The sequence below is a fragment of the Natrix helvetica genome, assembly GCF_964273705.1.
Source record: "Natrix helvetica genome assembly, chromosome: 7".
Taxonomy (NCBI): Eukaryota; Metazoa; Chordata; class Lepidosauria; order Squamata; family Natricidae; genus Natrix; species Natrix helvetica.
Window position 1 is genome coordinate 13,873,486 of NC_138558.1, and position 24,068 is coordinate 13,897,553.

The window sequence follows — 24,068 nt, forward strand, 5'->3', positions numbered from 1 at the left end:
TGGGTTCGGCTCCAAGTGGGGAAAAAGACACCGGAGACATGGAGGCTGCTTGGAAAGATGGTTTAATGGTGGACAGGACCACATGGCTTGAGCTCCTGAACAGAAAAAATGATCACATGCTTCAATGTTGGGTGGAGAAGACAAGAAAGGGCTGAGATGCATCTTCTCCACCTAACATTGAAGCATGTGATCACCTTTTCTGTTCAGGACTCAAGCCATGTGGTCCTGTCCACCATTAAACCATCTTTCCAAGCAGCCTCCATGTCTCCAGTGTCTTTTTCCCCACTTGGAGCTGAACCCAGAAGGACATTTCTTTCAACAGCACCCATCACACCAACCAAAGTGACTCTGAATGTTGCATGCAGGCTAGGCCCTCAGTTAAGGACCTGTGCTATAAACAGAGATGATGCACAGAGCTGGCCTGGTGCTTTTTTTTGTTCTCATTCTCTTTGGCAGAGTCCTCCTACACTTAATAGCTGCCAGACAAGTAAAGAATCGGAAAGCTATTTTGTTTCCCAATACAGTATCCCCAAGCAGCAGCAACGTGGGAGGAAGCTCCTATTCAGCGCCCTGTCAGTCACTGCAGCCACAGTTTAGGATTGAGGCGACCTGGGGAAGGAGGAGGGAATGGGAGACAAAAGAGTGACAGCCCTGTAAATATTTGATCGCCCCCAACGCTCTTATCAAGCTGACTTGCTTGCTTCAGATTTTTTTCCCCCTTTTGTTGTCTTGCACCTTTGATGTGCTAATTAACCCTCCCCATTTGACTGAATGTAAGCACATTCCATTCTTTGTATTCTGCACTCTCCCTTCTCTGTTTTGTTTTTGAGCAGCCCTGCTGCGATACAATATATTTTGTTCCTTAAACCCAGCAAACTGATCCAACAAAAGATAAATCCTTGAAAGCCTACTCCATGAGTCCGCGCACAATGCCTGGAGATGCCTTCCCCCTTCCGAGACCCTCACCTCCGTCAAATCAGTCTGTCTCAATTTTAATTATTTTACACATCCAAGAGTAAGTTAATTACCAGTTTCCCTTTTTCCTCTCACTCAGCCGCCTAGGATGGCCCATCTTCCTCTCCCCCCTTTTTTTTGGGGGGGGGGGAATTTACACCTTTTCAGACAGTTTACTATCTGCATAGGATTTAGTAGCCAATAGAGAAAGTTGGTCGTTTCAGAGATGTATTAAGATGTTTGTGTTTTGTTTTGTTTCTTCAGCTCAGCAGAATAATACCGAAAGCTTCCAGTCTCTGATAAAATTTCATTTGAGTCTGCAGCCTATTTCCATTTTCTATCTATAATAACTAAATTTAAGTGGCTTCAACCTCTGACTGTGCACTCCTTCTTTTGGTTTATACCATGTTTTTTTTCCCCCTTCAACTCACCGGAAGAAGAGATCTTGGAACAAAACATTTTTGCATTAAGTTTATAAAAACCTAGGTTCATGTAATCTTTGTTTTGCTCTTTTTAAAGATAATTCTACCACTTGTTTAAGCACTTTAAGCTTGTGTTTCTCTGTGATTTACATTTTTGTGGAGAGATAGCCCTTCCAGGCTAAACAAGATCCAAGCTACGCCATTGCTCATCTAAGTTTGCCAGCCAGCCTTTTATGCACTCTATGCACTTTCCTAATTTAGAACAGATTGTGAAATACTGAACCTTTTCAGTTTTGTTAATCAGAAGAGAGCTGGAAGGGACCTTGAGAGGTCTTCTAGTCCAGCCCCCAGCTCAAGCAGGAGACCCTATGCCATTTTAGACAAGTGACTGTCGAGTCTCTTCTTAAAAACCTCCAGTGATGAAACACCTGAGACTTCTGACGGAAAGCTGTTACACTGGTTAATTGTCCTCACTATTAGGAAGCTTCTCCTTAATTCCAGGTTGCTTCTCTCCTTGATTAGTTTCCACCCATTGTTTGTTGTGCTGTCCTTTGGTGCTTTGGAAAATAAGTTGGCCTTCTCTTCTTTGTGGCAGCCTCTTAAATACTGGAATATTGCTATCATGTTCCCCCATGTTCTTTTTTTCTCTAGCCCCTTGATGTGAACCTATGGCCAGAGGTGGCACACACGCACTCTGCGGGCACGTATGATGTTGCCAGCTGCTCTCCTGGTTTATGGCACACTGGTCTTTGTGGGCACCGGAGCACCGAAAAATGCCCCCAAACCAAGCCATTTTGGGGCAATTTTCCAGCGCTCCAGTGCCCACGAAGACCATTACAAAAACAGCCTGAAAATGGTCCAAAAAATAGCCCAAATGCCCCTAAACACCCTCAAAACCAGCCAAAGAACAAGCATATTTGTGCTGGCTAGCTGGTCTTCAGCTTTCCAGTGCTACAGCACGCACCCATGTTCCAGTTTGAGCACTCGGTGCCGAAAAGGTTCGCCATCGCTGCTCTAGACTATCCAATATGTTTTATGTTTTATATCTACACAGCCACAGTAAAAGATACCTTATGCTTCAAACAGTCCAGAAATACCTAGAAGGCATTTCTTAATCTTGCCTATGCCAAGATATAGCCATGGACATTGTAAGGAGAGGCTCAGCCAAGCTGCAGTGAGAGAAGAGCAGATGGTCACCTTGACTGCTAGATGAAAAGCAGCAGGATTCTTAACCATCCAGGGAAACGAGACTGAATTCGCAACTGACAATCGGCCTTTTTGCGAATATTTTAAATGGTGACTTCTCATTGCCATCAAGATTTCAGTAAGAAACAAAATAAGGACTTTGGATGACTCATCTCGCGAGATATACGTGTATCGGGAGGGATTTTGTTTTATTTATTTTTTAAAAATTTAAATAACCCTGGCTTTTCTGAAAAGGAGTGGTTTTGAGAAAACTGACGACAGTGCTCCTCATGGCAGGATGAAGCTTGTAGTGATCATGTTTGATGGTTTTCTGGTGTTACATATTTCGTGAGGAAAAGGTGCTGTGTATTTGACCAGAAATCTCTAGTGTTTGTTTCCTCGCGACTTCTCTCTTTCTTTTCTTCCCTGTGGCAAAAAGGAAACCAATGGCCCTCAGTACAACTGGACACAGAATAAAAAAGTATACAACAATGTTAAAATCATGATGCCCTTTTATCATAACATCACAATGCCCTTTATGGCATGGGTCCAGGATATCTGAGGCCTCAATGGGATTGGTCTGTCTCACTCACTCCACCAGAAGAGCCTACTTCATACCCTATCTGCCAAAGAATTTCAGCTGGGGAACGGGGGGTCGAGAAGAGCCTTTGCTGCTGTGCCTCCCGCCCTTTGGGATATTCTTCCATCAGAGGTGAGGTTGGCCCCTACATTCCTGGCCTTCCAGAAGAACCTTAAAACTTGGCTCTGTCAGCTGGTCTGGAGCTCTGACAGGGTGTTCTATGTGAGGGGTGGCTGATGGGATAGAGCAGGGCTGTCAAACTGCCGGCCCATGGGCTTGGATGCGTTACACGCTGGCCACGCCCACACCTGGTTTAGCGAAGGGGAAAACTTGTGATGCGTCACATGACGCCGCCATGACAACGCGGGTTTGACGCCACTGAGATAGAAGACCCTCATCCCCATGTCACCTGTCTTCTGGGGTTTTTTTTAACCTTATTTAAACTCTCTTAATTTTTATCATTTTGTATTATATTTTTTGAAAGGGATGCGGTGGCTCGGTGGCTAAGACACTGAGCTTGTCGATCAGAAAGGTTGGCAGTTCGAATCCCTTGCGCCGCGTAATGAAGTGAGCTCCCATTACATGTCCCAGCTTCTGCCAACTTAGCAGTTTGAAAGCATGTAAGAATGCAAGTAGAAAAATAGGGACCACCTTTGGTGGGAAGGTAACAGCGTTCTGTGCGCTTTCAATGTTTAGTCATGCCAGCCACATGACCCCGGAGATGTCTTCAGACAATGCTGGCTCTTTGGTTTTGAAACGGAGATGAGCACCTCCCCCTAGAGTCGGGATGACTAGCACATAAGTGTGAGGGGAACCTTTACCTTTATCTATTATATTTTTATTATTTCGTATGCCTTCCACAGTTGCGGCAACAATGTACAAAATGAAGATAAAACTAACAATAACAAAAAATAAAGCCAATAAATAAAGCTATAAATAGACTGGGAATATAGTAGTATCCGAAATTAACTGTAGGGTGGGGTGAAAAACTGTGTTTCTAAAGTTTAACAGAATTGCAGTAACCAGAGTGCCAGACACACTTCAGGAAATTCTGTTTTGCAGTAACATGCTGCTCTTAATGGTTACAGTTCACTTTTCCTCACTGACCTTTGACATCTTAATTTTACTACTTGGGTAAATAACAGACTAGTTTTCTGAAAAGCAAATTAATCCTTAGCTTAGTATGCCTCAAGCCTACTGTACTATATTTATGCATGTGCAACAGGCTGTCAGTTTCAGTATGCTAAAATGTAATGCGTGAAACACAATTTTGGAAAATTATTTCATTTGAGTATCTGAAAGAAAAATGGATTGGAAGGCTTTATTCAGTATGTAAAAGAAAAACAAGTGTTATGCAATAGTGCTTCAAAGTTTTCCACTAACCAAAATTGTTTATGCAGAAGAATTAACAATCGATTATTATTTTTATTATTTTACATGTACTCATGCAATTACAGCTTTTAGCTTTTGACTTTTTCTTCCACTTGTAGAGCTATCACATATATTAAAAGTGTACTATTAATTTGACTTGAATGTATGTATGTATGTATGTATGTATGTGTGTGTGTATGTATGTGTGTATGTATGTATGTGTGTATATATATATTCAACTGATAAGGAGGCGAGCCTGTGGCTTAGTGGCTAAGACTCCTGCCTAAGATATAATACAGCCCAGGTTCAAATCCCAGTAAGGGTATGGCTAGCTGATGAGAGCTAATTAGCTCGAAATAGATCTATACTAGTCTCCCTTTATTTATTTATCAGTACAAATACAACATATATATATATATTCATTCTCCATAGTGAGGGGAGGAGTATCCAGGATGGGTTGACCTTGTCCTCTCGTTGATTGGACTGAGTCAGATAAGCTCTTTGGGACACGCCCTGGTCACCAGGGACTGCCCAGTTATCGACTGTCCAGTCCCTCAACTGGATGGTTTGCCATCCTGGATCTCCTGTAAACTTGGAAAAATACTGAACTGAAATACAGAATTTGCCTCCTCCGGACTGGACTAACTCCTTGGTGGGTTGAAAGGATTGCCTCAAACCTTCAGGGGCGGCACACTGCCCAGGCCGCTGAGTGAGACCAGGTTCACTCAGTGAGGACGTCTGCAGGGCAAGCCAGAAAGCTAAAGGCACAAGCCTTACCAAGGCAAGCCTTGCCGTGGAGGCTTTACCGGCGCCGGAGCGCTCCACCGCTCCCCTCATAAGTTTCCACTTATTTTCAGAGGTACATCATCCCACTTATTTTTAAGAGATATAATTGAATGTGGTCTAATTGGTTTTTTTTCTTACCTTTTGGGGGATGTGAGGGGATGGGAAGAGTTAATTGTGTTTCTTGCTTATTTTAGTACAGTAGCTATATTCTAAACACAGTAGAGCTTTGGCTACATTTCCTTTTTGTATTTATAATTGTGTTTAGCCAGCATGGTAGTGGCAAGGCAGATACTTCAAAGACATGCAGGCAGGGATTTAACTCTATTTTGCATAAGCAGGTCTAACCTACCACGGCCAACGCACTGCGGCCCTCTTGCCGTGGCCGTTTCACGACAGCCAGTCTGGCGCGCCCATCCTGCCATGGCCAGTTCTCTATGGGACATCTCTTAATGGGACAATCCATGCAGAATAACTCAATCCAATAAATGTTATCCACCACCATTTCTTCCACATTATTTTTATTTTTACCAATGGAAATAATGTTGAAGAAACAGTGACGAATAACATTTATTATGTTGAGCTATCCCTTATGGATTGTCCCGTGGCAAGATGGCTGTACTGGGTTGATGGTGGCAAATATGGTGGCAAATATGGTTCTTGCAAATTGGCCGTGGCGAGTTGGCCCATTCTGGTTCCCTCTGGCAGCAGTTACTTGAATTAAAATTTGAGGCACTCAAATGAGGCACTAAATTTGAGGCACTCAAATGAGGCACTAACTATATCGTTTCATAAAAAGCACATCAGTAATATTCCTCATTTTATCCTGGAGAGAAATCTTATCTGTATGGTTGCCAAGAGTCAAAAGTAACTTTATGGCACATAATCATTGCCCATATTTTTCATTAAGAAGCAAACAAGGAAATGAGGTAGTGAATTTAAACCAATCTTGACTTTAAGCTAGTGGCTAATTCATCTGTATGGCCTCTTCTACACTACTTTCCATCCCAGTTTGGTTAATGTTACTATTTGTGCGTGAAGCAGTTAGTTCATTCAAATTTCAGCCCTCAAACGAAAATAAGCAGTGTTCTTTTTCCATATTTGCTTCTTAGTTGAAAACCCATGTCATTTAAAAGCAGAAAATAGTTCCCTTGTCTCCGTGCAGTCAAATTGCAGCCTTTTGGTGGCTTGAATGGTTGCATTTTCTTTAATTCCACATCATCTAAAATTGGCAAAGTATGGAAAAGCATTAAGTATTCTCTTGGGAAGGCTGTTTATAATGCTAGTGATTTGTACATATTTGCTGTGGGTGTGCCATTTTGTGTAGATTGAGTTGTTGGATCTTCCTTTTCTTTCTCACGGTAAGATATCTTGAGAAATGAGTTTCAGATGTGATCAATGAAATATCTATAGCTGTATCCCAGCCAGCAACATATTGTATCCAACTAGCAAACAGTTTATATGCAATTTCTATTGCAGAAGGTAGCAATTCCTCTTCGCCAGTGGAAAGGTTATACTAAATGTTCCTTATCTAGCCTGAATTCAGGTGAATTATTTACTTTCTCCTATAACCAGTTTATTTTATTTATTTAGTGTATGGCATCTACAGAAGTCATGCAATCACTGATAAACAAATTTAGTTTAAATAAAGCATCAGCGCTCTCTCTCTCTCTCTCTCTCTCTCCAATACAATGTGGTGGCGCAGTGGTTAGAATGCAGTACTGCAGGCTACTTCTGCTGACTGCCAGCTGCGTGCAATTTGGCAGATCAAATCTGACTCAGCCTTCCATCTTTCCGAGGTGGGTAAAATGAGGACCCAGCTTGTTGGGGGCAATAGGCTGACCGCTTAGCACTGTGAAGTGGTATATGTCTAAGTGCGATTGCTATGGTTCAATATCTAAAGAAGCTAACCTTCTAACTGCTTCTGGTATGGCTACAATGAGATCATTTCAGGTGCCTTGAATCTGTAACCATCTTGTAACCAGTGGACTATAATAAACTTCCTATATTAAAAAAAATACCTAAGTACTCTAAAAATGAAACTAAGAAGAAATAGTTCTAGTAAAAGAATGTAGATTCTATTCATATCAAATTATTGTTTGTTTGTTTTTAAAGTGGAATACTTATACTTGGGATTTTCTGTTTAAAAAAATATTCAAAGCAACCAAAGCATCCAAATAGCACATAATATTCTCTTCTCCCCAAATATCCTCTCAAACAAAAATTGCGGTAGAACATGGGGACCTGTTTGCCGAGGAAGATGGAACGTTTGGTGCGGTGACCAAAACGATGCTCCTATTCTAAATGCCTGACCGCCTGATCTTTTGGGGAAAGCGTAGAAAAGAGATGATGTAAATGAGAACTTATGAATGGATCGGATTGCATGGAACAAAAGCTGTCTTTATTGATAAGATTCTCCCAGCATGAAAATCTCTCCAGTCTCCCAAGCTGAGACCCTGCTAGTTACTCTGCTAATATTTTTTTAGAAATAATGACACGAGAAGCATTGATATGTAGTGGTTAGAGTAGCTTTCTGAAAGAAAGCTTTTTATGGAACCCACTTTCATTAGTTATGAATTGGACTCTGTGGTGAGATTCAACCAGTGTAACATCCAGTTTGCTGAGTGGGCATAGTTCATTTCAAAACTGCTCTAAAACTTACCTTCTATTGCAGCCCCGGGGAGTAAAACAGCTGAGGTGCAGCAATCGCTCTGCCACTCCCATCAGCTGGGCTTCAAACAAAGGAAATTTAGGACAGACTAGCGCAGGAGTGGGTGGGTGGAGCCAACAGATCGCTGGAACTACCGGTTTGTGTGAACTGGTCCCAACCAGCTGAATCCCACCCCTGATTGGACTGTTTTATCAGCCTAACCTCAACATTATGGAATTATTATCAACAGGTATAACTATCAAGAGGGGGATAATGGAGGGCAGATCAATATGTAGAAATTTTACTTTGGGTAACTTTGACAATAGGGAATACACTTTACCTATTGGGAATAAAAAGGTGAGCTAAAATTATTCAATGGTAATTACAATCTCTGTTTGCCATTACTGTTGATAATTCTGTAGAGTTAGGCCTTCATGCAGGCACAATTTGATGCACAGAAAAGAAACTTATTAAAGCCGACTGCGTTCATTAATACGATTTTGATCAGTAGAAATGGCTGTCGATATGAGCGGTATGGTGGTTTAGTGGTGAAGATGCTCACCTCCCACTCGGAAGGTTGAGAGTTCAAACCTCAGTAACAGCAGATATTTCTCTCCTAGGTTGCAAAGAACAAATCTCTGCTGTGAACTCTGCTTGGCATCAGGAAGGGCATCTGGCCAGTAAATGGTCAGCTCCATCCAGTCACCTTAACTCTACCCCAAATTAAGGGATTACAGGATCATGAAAAGTGAGGTGTTTTTTTTAAAGGGCTATAAATGGCACTAAGGAATTGGCAAGAAGTCACTTCGCTGTGTTGTGAAAACATTCCGGATATCTACCCAGTATCTTAAGTATATCATATAAATTTAATCTGACACCAACAATTTTAAACAACCATGTAATTCACTTGGTAGGATTAGGCTGAAGCTAGGACATGTGATCACCTTTTCCCCTCTCAGCCACTAGCCTTTAATTACAATCTTAATTATAGATCTGGTAATGTTACCGAATGCGATAAGACCTGGGAATCCTTACTGATTAATTTACACCTATAAAATTGGTAAAGCGGCTTCCCTTTTCAGTCAAGCTCAATTCTGCCAAACTATATGGACAACAACCCCCCCCCCCCCAAAAAAAAAGCAATGTTATGGAATTGGCTTTTCAAAAATTTAATATTTTAAAAAAACATTTTCAGTCTAACTTAGGCTTTCGGTATTACCCATCCTGTTCATCTGAATCTGTTTAGTCTTTTGCTTCAAGATCAGCTAAGGTTGGCCGAAGGCTGCAATATTAGCACCACTAGGTGTTGTAAATTAATATAGCTAAAAATATTGAAAGCAGAAGAAAAGTACAGATCAGATTGTGGTTCCCAGAGAACCGTGCCAGGTTTCTTACATAACCTTGTTTTTCCTGATGTTGCATATCTGTCTTTTATTCTTATTGTGGATAGAGGTTTGATTTAAAGGATAAGGTTCACACGTATATCAACATTCGGAGGCTTTTTCAATTAACTTGCTTGCAACTGAAAATGATTGAAAAGGCTGAAGCTCCTTTCCCCCAACCCCCCCCCCTGCATGTAGTAAAACTGCACATCCAATCCAAGGATGGAAACCAAAAGAGGCCATTGTTTGGGAAACAGGATTTGTTGCAGCTTTCATGATCTCTGCAAGAAAAATGCTGACAAACCATGGCTTTTATGTAAGGGGCGAGCTTAAGGAAACACTGAAATTTCATGATGGTGGATGAAAACTGAGCCTCTTTTCAGAGAGCGTTCCACCAACATTTTGCCATTTGTGGTCAACATTTGCATTGGGAGGAGAGCTGGAAAACCTGAACACTGAAGGATATATATGGAGGGAGAAGAGATGGGATATATGAGGCCATATAGGAAGATGCCATAGGTCAGGGCTATCCTGCATGCTTTTTACCTATGAAATAGCAATTGCACTTAGCACTTAGACTTACATACCGCTTCGTAGTGCCTTACAGCCCTCTCTAAGCGGTTTACAGAGTCAGCCTATTGCCCCCAACATTCTGGGTCCTCATTTTACTGACCTTGGAAGGATGGAAGGCTGAATCAACCTTGAGCCTGGTGAGATCCGAACTGCAGGCTGCCGGCAGTCAGCAGAAGTAGGCTGCAGTACTGCATTCTAACCACTGCTCCACTGCAGCTCTTGTTGCTCCCTCCCCCCCCTTTTTAAAAATAACTGTAATAGAATATCAATCAGAGTAGAACTGGAAGTGACCTTGGAGGTCTTTTAGTCCAACCCTCTGGAGAGACCATACCAGAGGTGTCAAACTGGCCGCCTGTGGTCCGGATGCTTCACGTGCAGGCCACGCCCACCTCGGCTCCCCAAAGGCAAAAAAAAGTCTCAATACGTCACATGACTTAATTGAGTTTGACACCTGTGCTCTATACCATTTCAGACAAGTGACTGTCCAGTCTTCTCTTAAACATCTCCAGTGATGGAGTGGAGCACCCACAACGTCTGAAGGCAAACTGTTCCACTGGTTGATTGTCCTCACGGTTAGGAAGTTTCCCCTTAACTCCAGGTTGATTCTCTCCTTGATTAGTTCCCATCCATTGTTTCTTGTCTTGCCTTCAGGTGCTTTGGAAAATAAGTTGACCCCCTCTTCTTTGTCCCAACCCCTTAAATACTGGAGTACTGCTATCATGTCACCCTTAGAATAAAACATTGGAAGGGAAAACGCCAGTTCATTCAGTCATGGAAAACCCTGACTTAGGGAAATTTCAGAATCGTATTTCTTTTTGTTTAATCTTTTCGTAAAGATTGGAAATAGAGCAGCATTTAAAAGTGACCTTTTGCAAGGTAGGAGAGCAATAAGTCCTTTTTGTAAATAACTACTTTTTGTAAATACAATGGCATTCATCCTTCTTGGATATTCTTGGGCCTTAAGACACAAAGACAACTGTTGTGAAATTTGTTAAGGTAGATGTTGAAATTGTGTAAGGTTTAGAAAAGCCAAGAAGCTGTTGCATATATCATAACATTCCTTCCCTCTATCCAATTGCCTGTTGTGTCAGATAAGTTGTGTAAGTTTCAGACCTGAACTGGATCTTATATTGCTAAAGTAAGCAACTCTTCTTGATTCAGTTTAGAATATTAACCTCTTCCATTCACCCTGTGAGCATGAAAGCTATTATTTCCTAAAGGGTTGGATCCAAAAAGTGGCTGAAATGAAGATCATCATGAATAACTATGCAACCTTCAAACTTACAAAGCCATATTGAACAATGATTTGGTAACCTTGGGAAATACAACCATTCCGAGATTTGCTATGCCCCCCCCAGCCCCCCCCCAAGGTTTTTCTGCATATCTATCTGTATGTCTATAGCTAAGTGGATATATGTGGTGCTGTGAAACTAACCGTTATGTGTTGTTTCCTGAGTTGCTGAGTTACCCAACTTCCTTTGAAATTGTTAAAAATGTCAGTTGAAAATGTGTTGCTTTCATGATGAAATGCTTGTTCTCCCAACAGCTTGTACAATGAAGAGAGAAATTTGCTCCGCATTCAAGCAAAAGAAAGGCGAAATCAGGAAGCTCATCAAGAGAGAGAAGCGTTCCCTGCAGATATTCCCCTTTTTGGAGCGCCTTACAAGGTATCCATAGTGTATCTCCATTATATCATAGAGTGAGCTGATAGTTTTATATGTTCCAGTTTGCCTCTTTGCTTCAAGAGGATTTGAAAGTTAGATTTGGTTTATCCTTCATGCTAAGCCAGTTTATTTTGTTTGCAAATATATAGTATGGGTGGTTTAAGCTTTTGCAAAACTTAGGACATTTATCCTAGTCACCTCCCATCTTGACTATTGTAACGTGCTCTACATGGGGCTGCCCTTGAAAAACACCCAGAAGTTCCAGTTGGTTTAAAATGCAGCAGCCCATATGATTTTGGGCAGACCCAGGTGTGCACCTGTGTCATCTCTCTTGCGGGTTGCAGATTTGCTTCCGGGTGCAGTTCAAGGCATTGGTTGTCATTAGAGCTCTTCATGGCCAGGTTATGTGAAGGACCATCTCTTCCTGGTTACATCCACCCAATCTGCTAGACCAGAGAAGCAGGGAATGCTGTGGGTCCTAAAGAGATACATCTGGCGGAACCCAGGAGAAGGGCCTTCTCCGTGGTGGCTCCCTCCCTTTGGAATATCAAATCTGTGGAGATTAGGCTGGCCTCTCTTTGATACGCTTTCTCAAGGCCTCAAAGATCTGGTTTTGCCAACTGGCCTGGGGAACCCAGAGTGGGATGGAACTCATCAAACGGCTTGTTTGATTGCCTCTTGTCATTGGGGAGGGGGGAGTTATTGTTTTCACTCTTTTTTAATTGAGTTTTTATTTTTATTTTTTGTAAGCTGTCCAGAGTCTCTGAAAGTAAATGGGCGGCCATATAAATTATCTAAATACTGTAAATAAATAAACCTCACCTTTCCAGACCTTAGTATCGCTGTTCTACCCGTGATTGTGACAGCCATTAACCTCTGTAAAATTTATATCCATTTTATTCTTGAACCATCCTTTCATTTGCCCAAAGTCCAAGCAAGACCTTACCTCTAGCCTTTCCTATTAAGAAGATAGTTTACTCCCAGAAATTGCAGTTCTATGTAGGCCAATGATTTATCAAGATAATTTGTCAAGAATTAGCCTTTCCTTTCCCCCCCTCCCCCCTACTGTTGTGATCAGTGAATACAAAAGATATTCAATACTTTTTCCAAATGCATGGAGTATTCACTTTTTTGTTGTTGCCACATAGTTAAGGTACCTATATTTAGATTTTATTTAATTTGTGGTGCCATTTCTTTTCCATCTATTTTTGGGTTATTGCCTCAAAAAATAGAAATATCTGTCTGGGACTCTAGTACTCTCCTCTCCCTTAACAGCAATATGTTAAAAAGGCTCAGCCTACCCTCAAAGGACTGCTGGAGGAAGTGGAGTAATTTTAGTTGCATGACATTGCACCTTTGCACAAAGAACGCCCTGCAAGCCATTGTAGTTTGCAGGTTCTTAGAAAACCTGAGCTACGGTTGCAAATTGATCAGTGAGCTCTTAGGCTGATGGACAGTCAGCTCTTTGGGTTTAATTCATAGCTTCGTATCTTATTTCTGCTTTTTCTTGCTTTTCCTGGTTTTTTTTCTTCACTGCTTTTTTTTTCCCCTTGGCATTCTGTCTCATTTCAGAATAACAAAGCCGATGAATTGTCTAGCCGAATTCAGAAAATGTTTGGCAATTATGAAGAGATGAAAGAGCTCATCGTCAACCAGTTCTATCAGAATTTCATAGGGATCCCTACAAGTGTTATGCCTCTGTTCCCCCCATCTAAAGTCGATCGCCCTCTCTTCTCTGAAAAGACTGGTGCCCCATTCCAGAGCCACAGCCACCACCGCAAACACGGGGGACCTCATAGCTCGGACGTGCCGTCTGGAGGCAGCTCCTATCCAAAAATTCACTCGAGAGTGGAGCCAGCTTCACAAAGCGCCAGATTGCCTAGCTATCAGAAGCCAGGTGCCGCAAAGAGCTGCAAGACCGAAGGACTTCAAAGCGGTAGATGTCAGCCAAAAAGTAAAAAGTCCACCGAAAAAGCTACTGCACCTGAGACACGACCCTCACTTATGGAACTTTCTCCCTTATTGTCTGCGTTGTCTTCCCCTGTACCACCTCTGTCCCCTCTACATTCCGGCCAGTGTGTCAGTTCCAGATCCCTCAGCAGTAAGATCGAAAAGCGTGGGCAAGGTAGCTCCCCGTCTCAGGAGCTCCTGACCAGCACACGTGGTAGTGAAAACGAGGACACTTCGACCGCTACTGTAGCTGTCAATGCTCAGCTTTCCAACCAGACATTTCCCTCATCCTTATCAAAAACCAGTGCAATACAGCAGAAACCCACTGCCTACGTTAGACCAATGGATGGCCAAGACCAGGTGCCAGACGAGTCCCCTGAACTCAAGCCACTGCCAGAGGAATACCAGGAACAGTCCTATGGGAAAATAACAAACTTAAAAACCAACGTCAAGACCAACTTGCCCAAATTGAAAATACCCGCGGAACCAATTGAGGTCGGTGTACTAGCTGTGTTCGGTTTGATTGTGCGTTGGCCTCAAAACCAAACACAATTATTTTTATAATTAACATCCAATTGTAGGCTGGGTATGGTCATGCGTTTTTAAGTAGGACGGTAATTAGAACTGAACATGCTCCATAGAAGTTCTCTTTATGGAGCTCTTTAAGATGAGAATCGGTTGCTATTCAGCGCTAGTGTGGATCTATGCACTCAATAGTTCACCTTACCAAAGGATGCATAAACTTAGGAAAGACAGTAGTACTGAGTGTTTCATGTTTTTAATGGAGCATCTTCTTCCAACAGGAACCAAGAATGGGATAGTTTGTCGGGGATTCTGGTACTAGTAGCCATAACCCTCAATAGGATAATATCTATATAATAGGTCTGTTCCTGCATCTGTTAAAACTGCCCCCACCAAACTGTTTGGGCACCAGGGACCGGTTCTGTGGAGAGAGGTTTTTCCGTGGACCGGGGGTGGGGTGGGGGAAACACGTGGTTTCACATGCTGCTGGCATCCCATGGAGGGGGCTTCACTTACTTGCGCAGCCTAGTTTCTGGCATACCGTGGACTAGTGTCAGTCCACGGACTGGGAGTTGAGGGCCCCCATGTTAAAGGATAGATTTTGACATATTTTAAATAAGGGCAAAATAGTGGCAGATGGCAATGTCTGTTATAATTTTGTTTCCCAGAATTTAAAAAAAAATTGTCATCTGAGCAAGCACTGTTGTACAAGGTGGCCAGAATGTGATGCCACTTTTCACTCAAAAGTGAGTGAGTGTGTGTGCGTGCGCGCGCCCATACGTACTGATGTACTCATTTTTCTTTTTTTGTGCTAGGTGGCATCTCTAGTAAATAGTAGGATTCAATTGGCTGTCAAGTTCAGGCATTATTATTGTTATATTGTCTATAATAAAAATCTGCAGCTCTATATAGTATTAGCGGAATTAAGCCTCAAGCACTTACAAACTTCCTGGATATTTCTTTTTCTGCAATTAAGCCAAATAGTTTTGATCTTGTTCACTTCCTAGAACAAGTTTCTCCCCACCCCACCTTTCTTCCCCAAACCACTTCATAAAAGAGAGTTAAAATAATATATTAAAATCACTGCTGTGCTCTTAAGCATTACTGATAAAGAATATTAAAGAAACAAAAGCAGCAGTTAAAATTCAAACACCGTGGAGAGCCAACTAGAATTATTTTTCAAAACGCGTTTGCAGAATCAAGCGTTTCGAATTAGTAATGGAACGAAAAGCTCAAATCGATCTCCCAGAGTTGCCATTAACAAGGATAGGCGCTTGGCCTAGGTTTGATATGGGGCTAACTGTGATTGAGTTGTATACTATGGAGATTTTGCTCGAAAACAGTGCACAAAATTCCATTCTGCCTCCCCTTTGTGTTCCTTTGACATCACTTTTTTCATCAAATAATGACTAGCTCATTGAATTTTTTCAACGCTTGTATGTCACTTGCAGCTGTGAATTAACTGTTGACAGTTTTCAGCTCTTGGCAGCACTGAAAAGTGAAGCTTTTTCCAGCTGAACACAGGAATTGTCTTTCCCATTAATCTATTGTGGAGAATTGTATTATGAATCACTTTGTACTGCAGAAACACTAACTCTGTGTCAGTCTTCTGGTTGATTGAAAGGCTGACATCTCCCCAATTCCGGGATTCAAGTAGCCACACATTTGGACTTAAGCATGCTGTGATACAAAAGATACTTCCCTGGGAAACCTAATTTATTTTGCTCTTCTTAATGGAGGAGTCATTATAAAATGATCTATTTCTGTAATGTTAAAATATTTTCTAAATAATGGGAAAGTTGAGCAGAAAAGCTTAGCAGCTGTCGAGATCAATAAGACCATCCAGTTAAGAATTTTTAGACAAGCAAAATCTGAAGAATTTAGTACAAGGAAGTTATGTTCTATATGTTGGTTTTAAATGTATGTCCCTTAACTTTAGATTGAGAGAAATTGTGTTTTCTGTTATTGGGATACAGACATTTGGGTGATAGTAGAGAAGAATGAGTAGCTCTGTGCTCCAAAAACAAATGACTTGAATCAACCAAAGGAAATTCACTCGTGCAGAGTTATGAAAATATCTATTATTAACCTTTCTTTCCTGACTTGCTGATTTTAGATTCTTTCTTTTGTGTGCTATTACTATTTAACAGTGGTTGTGGGTGTTATTGCAGATAAGCTGGAAGTGTCTAGCAATGCAAAGGCACAATTGCTCATGGGCTGTGATGTATGTTTATGGGAACACGAATTTGAAATAACAACGAGTAATGATGCTTTTATTAAGCAACCATGGCTTATGCCTGATATGCACACCTGGCTCTTGAAGTCTGCAGCAAACAGAGATATGTGCAATTCTCTGGTTTATCAACTCAAGTTAATGTTGCCATGAAACTGCTGTTATAATTTCATTTCCTGTTGTGGTAGGTGAACTTGCATGTGTATGAGTCACATCTGTAAAAATTGATTTAGTGTTTGTTTTGAATCAAAACCGTTTTCACCAATAATCTAAATTAAAAACTAGTTGGGATTTAGGAAAATGTCAATTCTTATTTTATGCATCATTTATTTTTTGGGCTGTACCCTTCCTAGAAAAAACTTTCTAGAGACCACCATTTGAAGAGTTGTCTTCTCATATATTATACCAAGAAAGAAAAATTTTCTAGTCGCCAAAATAACATGCTGTTTTTATTTTTTTTAAAAAGAAAACCTCCGAATAGTTTTTCCTTCCCTAAATGCATGTTTGCAGGACGCGGTGGCTCAGTGGCTAAGACGCTGATCTTGTCGATCAGAAGTTCGGCGGTTCGAATCCCTAACGCCACGTAACAGAGTGAGCTCCCGTTACTTGTCCCAGCTTCTGCCAATCTAGCAGTTCAAAAGCATGTAAAAATGCAAGTAGAAAAATTGGGACCACTTTGGTGGGAAGGTAACGCGTTCCGTGCCCCTTCGTCGTTTAGTCATCCCGGCCACATGACCACGGAGGCATCTTCGGACAACACTCACTCTTTGGCTTTGAAACGGAGATGCGCAGCAGCTCCTAGAATCAGGAAGCACATATTTGCGAGGGGAACATTTACCTTTACCTTTAAATGCACAAAGCCAACTAATTATCCCAGTTTGTGGGGAATCCGGCCTCTCCACAACTTTAGACATCCATTTTTCTCCTTGAAAAAAATCCCGAATCAAAAGACCATGCAAAAGTAAAAGAACCGGATGGTGTGTGTGGGCAGGCAAGCTGAAAAAGGGATTTCCTCAAGTGATTCATAAGCTGCATTTATTTTTTGGGTGCATCCCTGCCCTCTACTCTCAAATTCACCAAATTAGGGGATTGATAGTATAAAAACAAATAAATGAATGTAGCAGCTGCTAGCTCCAATTGTATGGGCATTGATTCCATTCAACCCACATTGAATGCGTATAATGTTTCATCTTAGAACACTCCTACGAATCTAAGAAAATCGTTTTTAAACAGATGAAGGCCCAGTTCGAATTGTCCTGGCTGTCTCTGTTCAGCTGCCAAGTTGCTTAGCTAATCCCTTTGCAGGAACGAGGTCTTCATCACCGTAGCCCTATGGGAGAAATATATTTTCTATTTTTTCCCCTATTTGCCAGAATGTACCTTGGTAGTAGTGCAAACAAATGTGCAAGCCAAATTTCAGTAAAACCCGTCTAAAATGCAGCTCTCTCATTTTCTACAATCTCACAAAAGGATCTTGTGTCGAACAGTATAGTCAAGTGGAAGGATTCCGTGCAGTTTCTGGATTGGCTATGTACCGCACCTCGCTTTGGTAAACATAAAGTGTGTGTACTGATTTCAGAGGTAATCCTTCTGCTAAGCTGTTGTTCTTAACAAGCTAGAAAGGTGAATGTCACCCAGATAAAACAGGGAGAGAGAGAAGAAGGGTATTAAAATGATTTTGTTGATCTTTTATGTTGTTTTCTAGACTGCTGGTGATTAGATATTATCTTGCTTGGAGCAATAACCAACTTGGCTTTTAGTTTTAAAATAGGCCGAATTTGATGTAGAGAGAAATTATAAAGCCCGACGAGAAGCTGTTGGGTCATTCTATGTGTTAGTGCAATGTTTGCCATCTTAAAAATAAAAGATGAAAACAAGAACCAGCAAGGAACATTTGAATACTACTTGGGAGCAGGGGACAGGCAAACGTTGCAAACAAGGAAAGATGTAGTAAAGCGATATAATTAGTAAGAAGCACCCGTAATATTGTAGTGGTGTTGTGTTAATAAGCTAAGAACTGTGCCCTTTGAAACAACAGCATCTATTTTTTGTAAGTTTTGATGTTGGCGTCACGTCTGCTATTCAGTCTGCCATGAATTTTTATTCCTTTCTATTGCCAATTTTATTGTTGTTTTCACCAGGAGGTTTATGGAAGGTCTCTGAGTGTGCATGTGCTTGAAATCATTATCATCTTAGTTAAGTTAATATATGTCATTTTCAGTGTTAACTAGGGAATGGCAGCGTCCAGTTTTTTCTTAAAGAGAAGTTGGTGCAAACGTGAGGTTGCAATGTTGTCCGATGTGTTGTGATGCCGCTCATCAGTACGCAAAGATATTGTAGTGAGCTGAGTTAAGATCCAAAAAGGGCCACCTTTGCAGTTGAGTGCTACAAAGTGGTTGAGTGCTCCCTGATGCTTTAGACAATCTACTATATCTAGGCCTATGATCTTTTAATACTCTACAGGTCATGAAGTACTTATTGAAGAAAAGGTAGGTTGTGAATACAGCAAATACTAATTATACTTCCTTATAATCGTTTTCAGTAGCCACAGATGCTGAGCATGTTGCTAAAGTCAATAGGATGAAAATTATTTATTTGTTTGTGTATTTGTTTATTTATTGATTTGGCTGCCCCTCTTACTGCAGGGTAACTGGGTGGCATAGCTGATTGGGCCACAAGCTGTTCAGGATTGTATTTTGTGGCAAGTTCCTCATACATTTGCAAAAGTAGTCGCATTCTTCCTTAACAATTTTATAAATTAAATATCACCTATCAAGGGTTTTCTAACAGTTTCTGGAAGCTCATATTTGCGACCATTTTGTCTCCTCCATTACTTCATTGATTATTTTATTACAGTATCACTAAACAGTTGAGTTAGGTTAGCACCGTTTGCAGTGATTTAATGTTGGTTCCGCTGGATAATTTATTTTACATGAATAAATATTAAAAAATGATTCACTTGGAAAAATTGGGGCTGTCTGTGAAGACAAGGCCTACATTTTGAAGGTTTTCATGATGCCTCACAATTATTCTTGTGAAGAAAATGAACATTTCCTGAGGAAAGTAGTTTTGAATAGACAACTTTTTTATACTTAGACATCTATATTTTATGTGTATATTATTTGGGGATTTTCCCCTTAGGTTTTAATATAATAATATCCATTGGCTTCAGTTCTGGTCAGAGAACATGTTTTTTGAAAATGTGTTATTCTATATTAGATTTCGATTACAGTAACTATATGTTCTTTATTATATAGTCCTTTGTTTTAGAAAGCTGTCCTTTATATTTTTCAAATACTCCCCTTTGTCTTTTATTTTGGTCATTTAAGTCTTGCTATACAACTGGTAGGACTTAATGCACACTTTCATATTCCTGTGAAAAATATGCCAACTGAATTCTTTTTAAAATAAATTTACATATACTGTTCGATGTTAGTTTTTTTTTTTGAATATGCATTTTTGTAAAGTTTTCATTGGTTTTGCTCTTGTATTTTATCTTGTACAGCAAAGTGATTTTACAGTGAGTATGAATGAGTATGAATGAGAATGCACTTTAAAAATAATGATTAGCTATTTTCAAGCTTGCTATCACTTAGAAGTGCAGTTTCAACCTATTGTTGATACACTTTGAGTGTTGAAACTGAAAGTGCTTTTAAAAAATGTAATATTTGTATGTTGTGAGCTGCCTTGTTCTCCTTGCTGAATAGAGAGGATGTAAAAACCTTAAATGCTCCCTTGGGCATGGATTTTAGCAATTGAGTAACCCCATCAGGTGTGATTTTTTTTTTTTGAATTGTAGTTGCATGGATTGGTTAGATTGTCCTCAGATGCCATTATATTGTTGTATTGTTATTGTAAGAATCAGCAAAAAGAAGAATAACATTATTTAAATAAGATTTTTTGGGAAGCGTTCTCTCACTTTCTCTTCTAATGAGCTGTGAAATTAAAGTAGAACCTTCAAAAATTATGTTTTAAATTGAAAAATACTGTGGAGTTAGATTAAATATGCAAAGTGCAAAAGTGGTAAAATGCTTTTTAATTGCCACTTAAATCGCTTTTTTGCTTTTGACTTAGGTTTTGAGTACCTTACGAATGAGTGATTACAAAACCTTAATGTGGAAAGAGAAACTAATGCCTGAAAATAGTTTTTAAAGTCTCTTTCCTTGCATATTAAAAATCTTAATTTAGTGCTCCTTTTAAAGAAACGGCTTAATGAAAACTCACTTATTTTTTTAAAAAATCTTACAAATGTAATAACATAAATGAAAGAAAAGTATTTTATATGGTACGAAATGGCATAATTGAAAATAGGGTTTGTGCTTGTGTGCCTGTATGTATAAAGCAGTTAACTCTGTGGCTAAATATTTATCTGGGATACTCCAGCGAGTGAAAACAATGGCCTTCAAATAAATAAATCACAGCCAAATTCTGCCGGCTCACAATATTGAAACGCGTAGAAAACAAAAAAGCAACTTTCTTGTATGTGTTTTGCTGCATTCCCACTGGACTTTGGGTTGGATTTTTCCTTCCTTGCCCTTCCTCTGGGTGCAGCTGCTGCATTTCCCCTCCCTGTGTAAATCTAGAAATAAAATATTAACCAAAGCAGCCATGAGAGGAACGCGGACGAAACATCTTTGCCGATGCGTGTTGCCCTCTGTGGTTTATTGTTATTTATTTATTTTTGAGCTTCCCCTCTCCTCCAGGTGCTCAGCACGAGTCAGAACGGGACAGATGTTGTCGATTCCAAACGTGCAAGGCACGGAGCGCGTGGGGTGGGGGCAACACACGATGGCGAATATTGCTTAGCAACTGGCACTTGAGGGAGCGTTTTTTAGGAGAAACGCCAAGGGAGTTATGCCTGGGAGCGATTGCTGGCTTTGCATGGCTCAGTGCGAGGGGAGAGAAGTGAAAGTTCTTTCCTGTCAGCTCTGCCACTCCAGCTGCCAGAGCGAAAGACGCTCATGTTATTGATGCTGATTACAGCTGGCAGGGGAATGTATGGAAACAGGAAACCTCTGTTGCCATGTAGGAAAGCAGTAAGACATGTTCACGGAGGTAAGTTCTCCCCCCTCTGGCCCCGCCACAAATAGAAACTGGCTGTGGCTGCTCAGGTATCTTCTCCATAGGAGAGACAGCGGGGAGGGGGGGCCGCAAAGCAGTTGATTGTGGAGGGTGGACCCAGGTCATGTTTTGGCACGTGCTACCAGTAGCCCAAAGGGGGGACGTCTTCCAGCTGATGCCCTGCTTGCAGCCAAGAGGTAGAAAGTAGCTCTCCCAGCGAATTTTTGGCTTGTAAACAAGGACGGCTTGGTGTGGGTGAGGCACTCGGGCAGAGTCACGCTCCTCCTCCCTCCCGCACTTCCTTTGCAAAGGGTTTGATGGATAATTGACAAGCTGCGTCTTGGATTCCAGGGCATCCGTTCCTCGGAAGTTCCTGGAGAAATGTGCAACTCAGCAGTAGCTGAAGGTAGCGTTTATCAAAGCTAAGCAATCAAGCTACTTGTAGGGCCGATTGCATGTCATGGACACCTGAAACTTTGCTCCCAGGATGACAGTACTCTCTTTCCATCCCCGAATAGAGGAATTTCAGGCAGAAGAAACTTTCTTGACATTGGCCAGGTGTGTGCAAATATTTTTTGGGGGGGAGGGTAGAATTGCAGAGATGTCATGCCCTGTAATCTGGTGGATGCTTGGAATAATTTTGGTGCCTCTTCTCCATAAACAGCCCTCTGTCTACATGGCAAGATAGAAATCTAGAATTTTAAGATACATGTTACTATTGTTCTTTTAGATAAGGATTTTCTAATTGGGGAGCAGAAGGCCCTAAGATTTTATTTATTTATTTTTTTGGTGGGGGGAAAATGAATAGATTCCAATTGGTAATATTTTCAAGGAAAACTATAACCAAATATTATGGTCTGGTTGTGGTGGAAGACCATTAAAGGCCCTAAGGCCTGCTCTCGCTTGAAGCTTCTCCATGTCTTATCATTTTGAAAGACTCATTATACTATGGGGAGATGTTTTAGTCTGGTGAGTGTCTCTTGTGTATATGTACTTCCTTCCTACTTGGAACATTTTTATCATGCTCACTGATCTAGCTTAAAAACAAACACACACACAAGGCATGTTGTTAGGCCTGTGACATAATGTCATTTCTGCCCAAAGGGGAGTGGCTTTGTAATAGAAAATTTGCATATTGGCATTATTCTTGCTACTATATTTACCACATTGGGACAAATTGATCTCAGCTGACTTGATAAGGGCCAAAACATTGTTTGCCTGTATGTGATTGGCAGAAAGTGCAAACCGGAATGCATAACTGTTTTTGTTCATTGTCCTTTGTGTCATGTCTTGTCTTTCACTGTGAAATCAAGATGCCATTCTAAATGGAATTTCCAGCTGGTGTCCCATCCATATTCTCATGACATCTAGAATCATGTAGTTTATTCTATCCCATGCTTTCATATAATCTCAGAGGTAATGGTGTAAAACATAATTTGGCCTTCTCATTTTTTAGTCCAACAAATGAAACTCAGTAAAATGGTCAACCCATGGAAACTGCTTGATTTAACTTGATTTTCAGTACATTTGGTTGTCTTCAAGTGTTCTGCTCAAGAACTTCTGTGCTTATTTTTTCCTCAGAATTTGTTAATAGCCTCTATTTTTGGTAGTTTTAAATACGATTCCCTTAATAGAAGATAAGATCTATCAGCAAATAGTTCTGAAGCTATCTATATATTACCTTAAATATTGGCAGATATCCCTACCTACCACAGCAGTTGGTAGGTAGGGAAGGCAAAACATCATCTCAGAAGAAAGAATACTTTCTTCTCTTAGAAAAATTGTCCATGTCCATGAAGCTATCAGGAGTCAAGTTTGAGTCAGGAAATTTTAATCTTTTTATTGCAGGCAACATGCATTTTGATAACGGCTCTTGCAACAACAGCAGTAAATAACTTCTTATACCTTGCTTAGCTTCTTCCGTTGGCTTCTGTTTGGCCATGCCAGAAACAAAATACATAATACATTAAATAGATGTTAGGAAATCCTATTAAGATTCCTCGGTGAAAAGATTAGTGCACTGGATCAATTTATCTGATAAGTAACTTACATGTGTCCAACTGTATTTACCGTATTTTTGGGAGTATAAGATGCACCAAAGATTTGTGGTACTGCATTAAAAAAAAGTTTTTGCACTCTGCAAACCTCACAAAAACAGCTCGTTTTTCGCAGAAACAGGCTGGGTTTTTTTTCTTTCAAAAAAAGGGCACCAATAGCCTTTAGGAGGCTTGTAGGGTGCTCCCGGGGAGGGGAGACCAAAAATGAGCAAAAAATGGCCCGTTTTTTGTCAAAAGAGGGCATGGATAGCCTTTAGGAGATTTATAGAGTGCTCCTGGGGGCTGGGGGGGGGCAAAATTGAGCAAAAAATGGCCCATTTATTGCTCATTTCTGCCCTCCCCAGCCCCTAGGAGCACTTTGAAAGTCTCCTACAGGCTCTTCACATCCATTTTGGTGAAGGGGGCAGGGTTTCGGGAGGCAAAAAATGGTGTATTCAGTGTATAAGACGCACCCAGGTTTTCAGCCTCTTTTTTGAGGGAAAAAGGTGCGTTTTTTACTCCGAAATATGTGGTACCTTCTCAAGTAGAGGAGGGTGCATGTCTATTGTATAGTTTTTCAAAGAAGTTCCCACTTTTCTAGGCAGTGTCCTATCACAGTCTTTTCCAATCTGCCTCCCCACACCCCACGGTGTTTGGAGTTCAATTTGCTGGATTATCAGACAAAATGGCCATTAGGGAGAC

At 40.8% G+C, this 24,068-nt stretch overlaps 1 protein-coding gene across 5 annotated transcripts in view; it reads left to right on the plus strand.

Moving 5' to 3' along the window:
* Nucleotides 1–24,068, plus strand: part of AFF1 (ALF transcription elongation factor 1) — a 188,799-nt gene that overhangs the window by 72,689 nt on the left and 92,042 nt on the right. For all 5 annotated transcript variants that reach the window (XM_081960189.1, XM_081960190.1, XM_081960192.1 and 2 more), the window contains 2 exons: nucleotides 11,447–11,567; nucleotides 13,137–14,009. In XM_081960189.1, coding sequence (XP_081816315.1) covers nucleotides 11,447–11,567; nucleotides 13,137–14,009 — 994 coding nt within the window. The remainder of the gene's footprint in view (nucleotides 1–11,446; nucleotides 11,568–13,136; nucleotides 14,010–24,068) is intronic.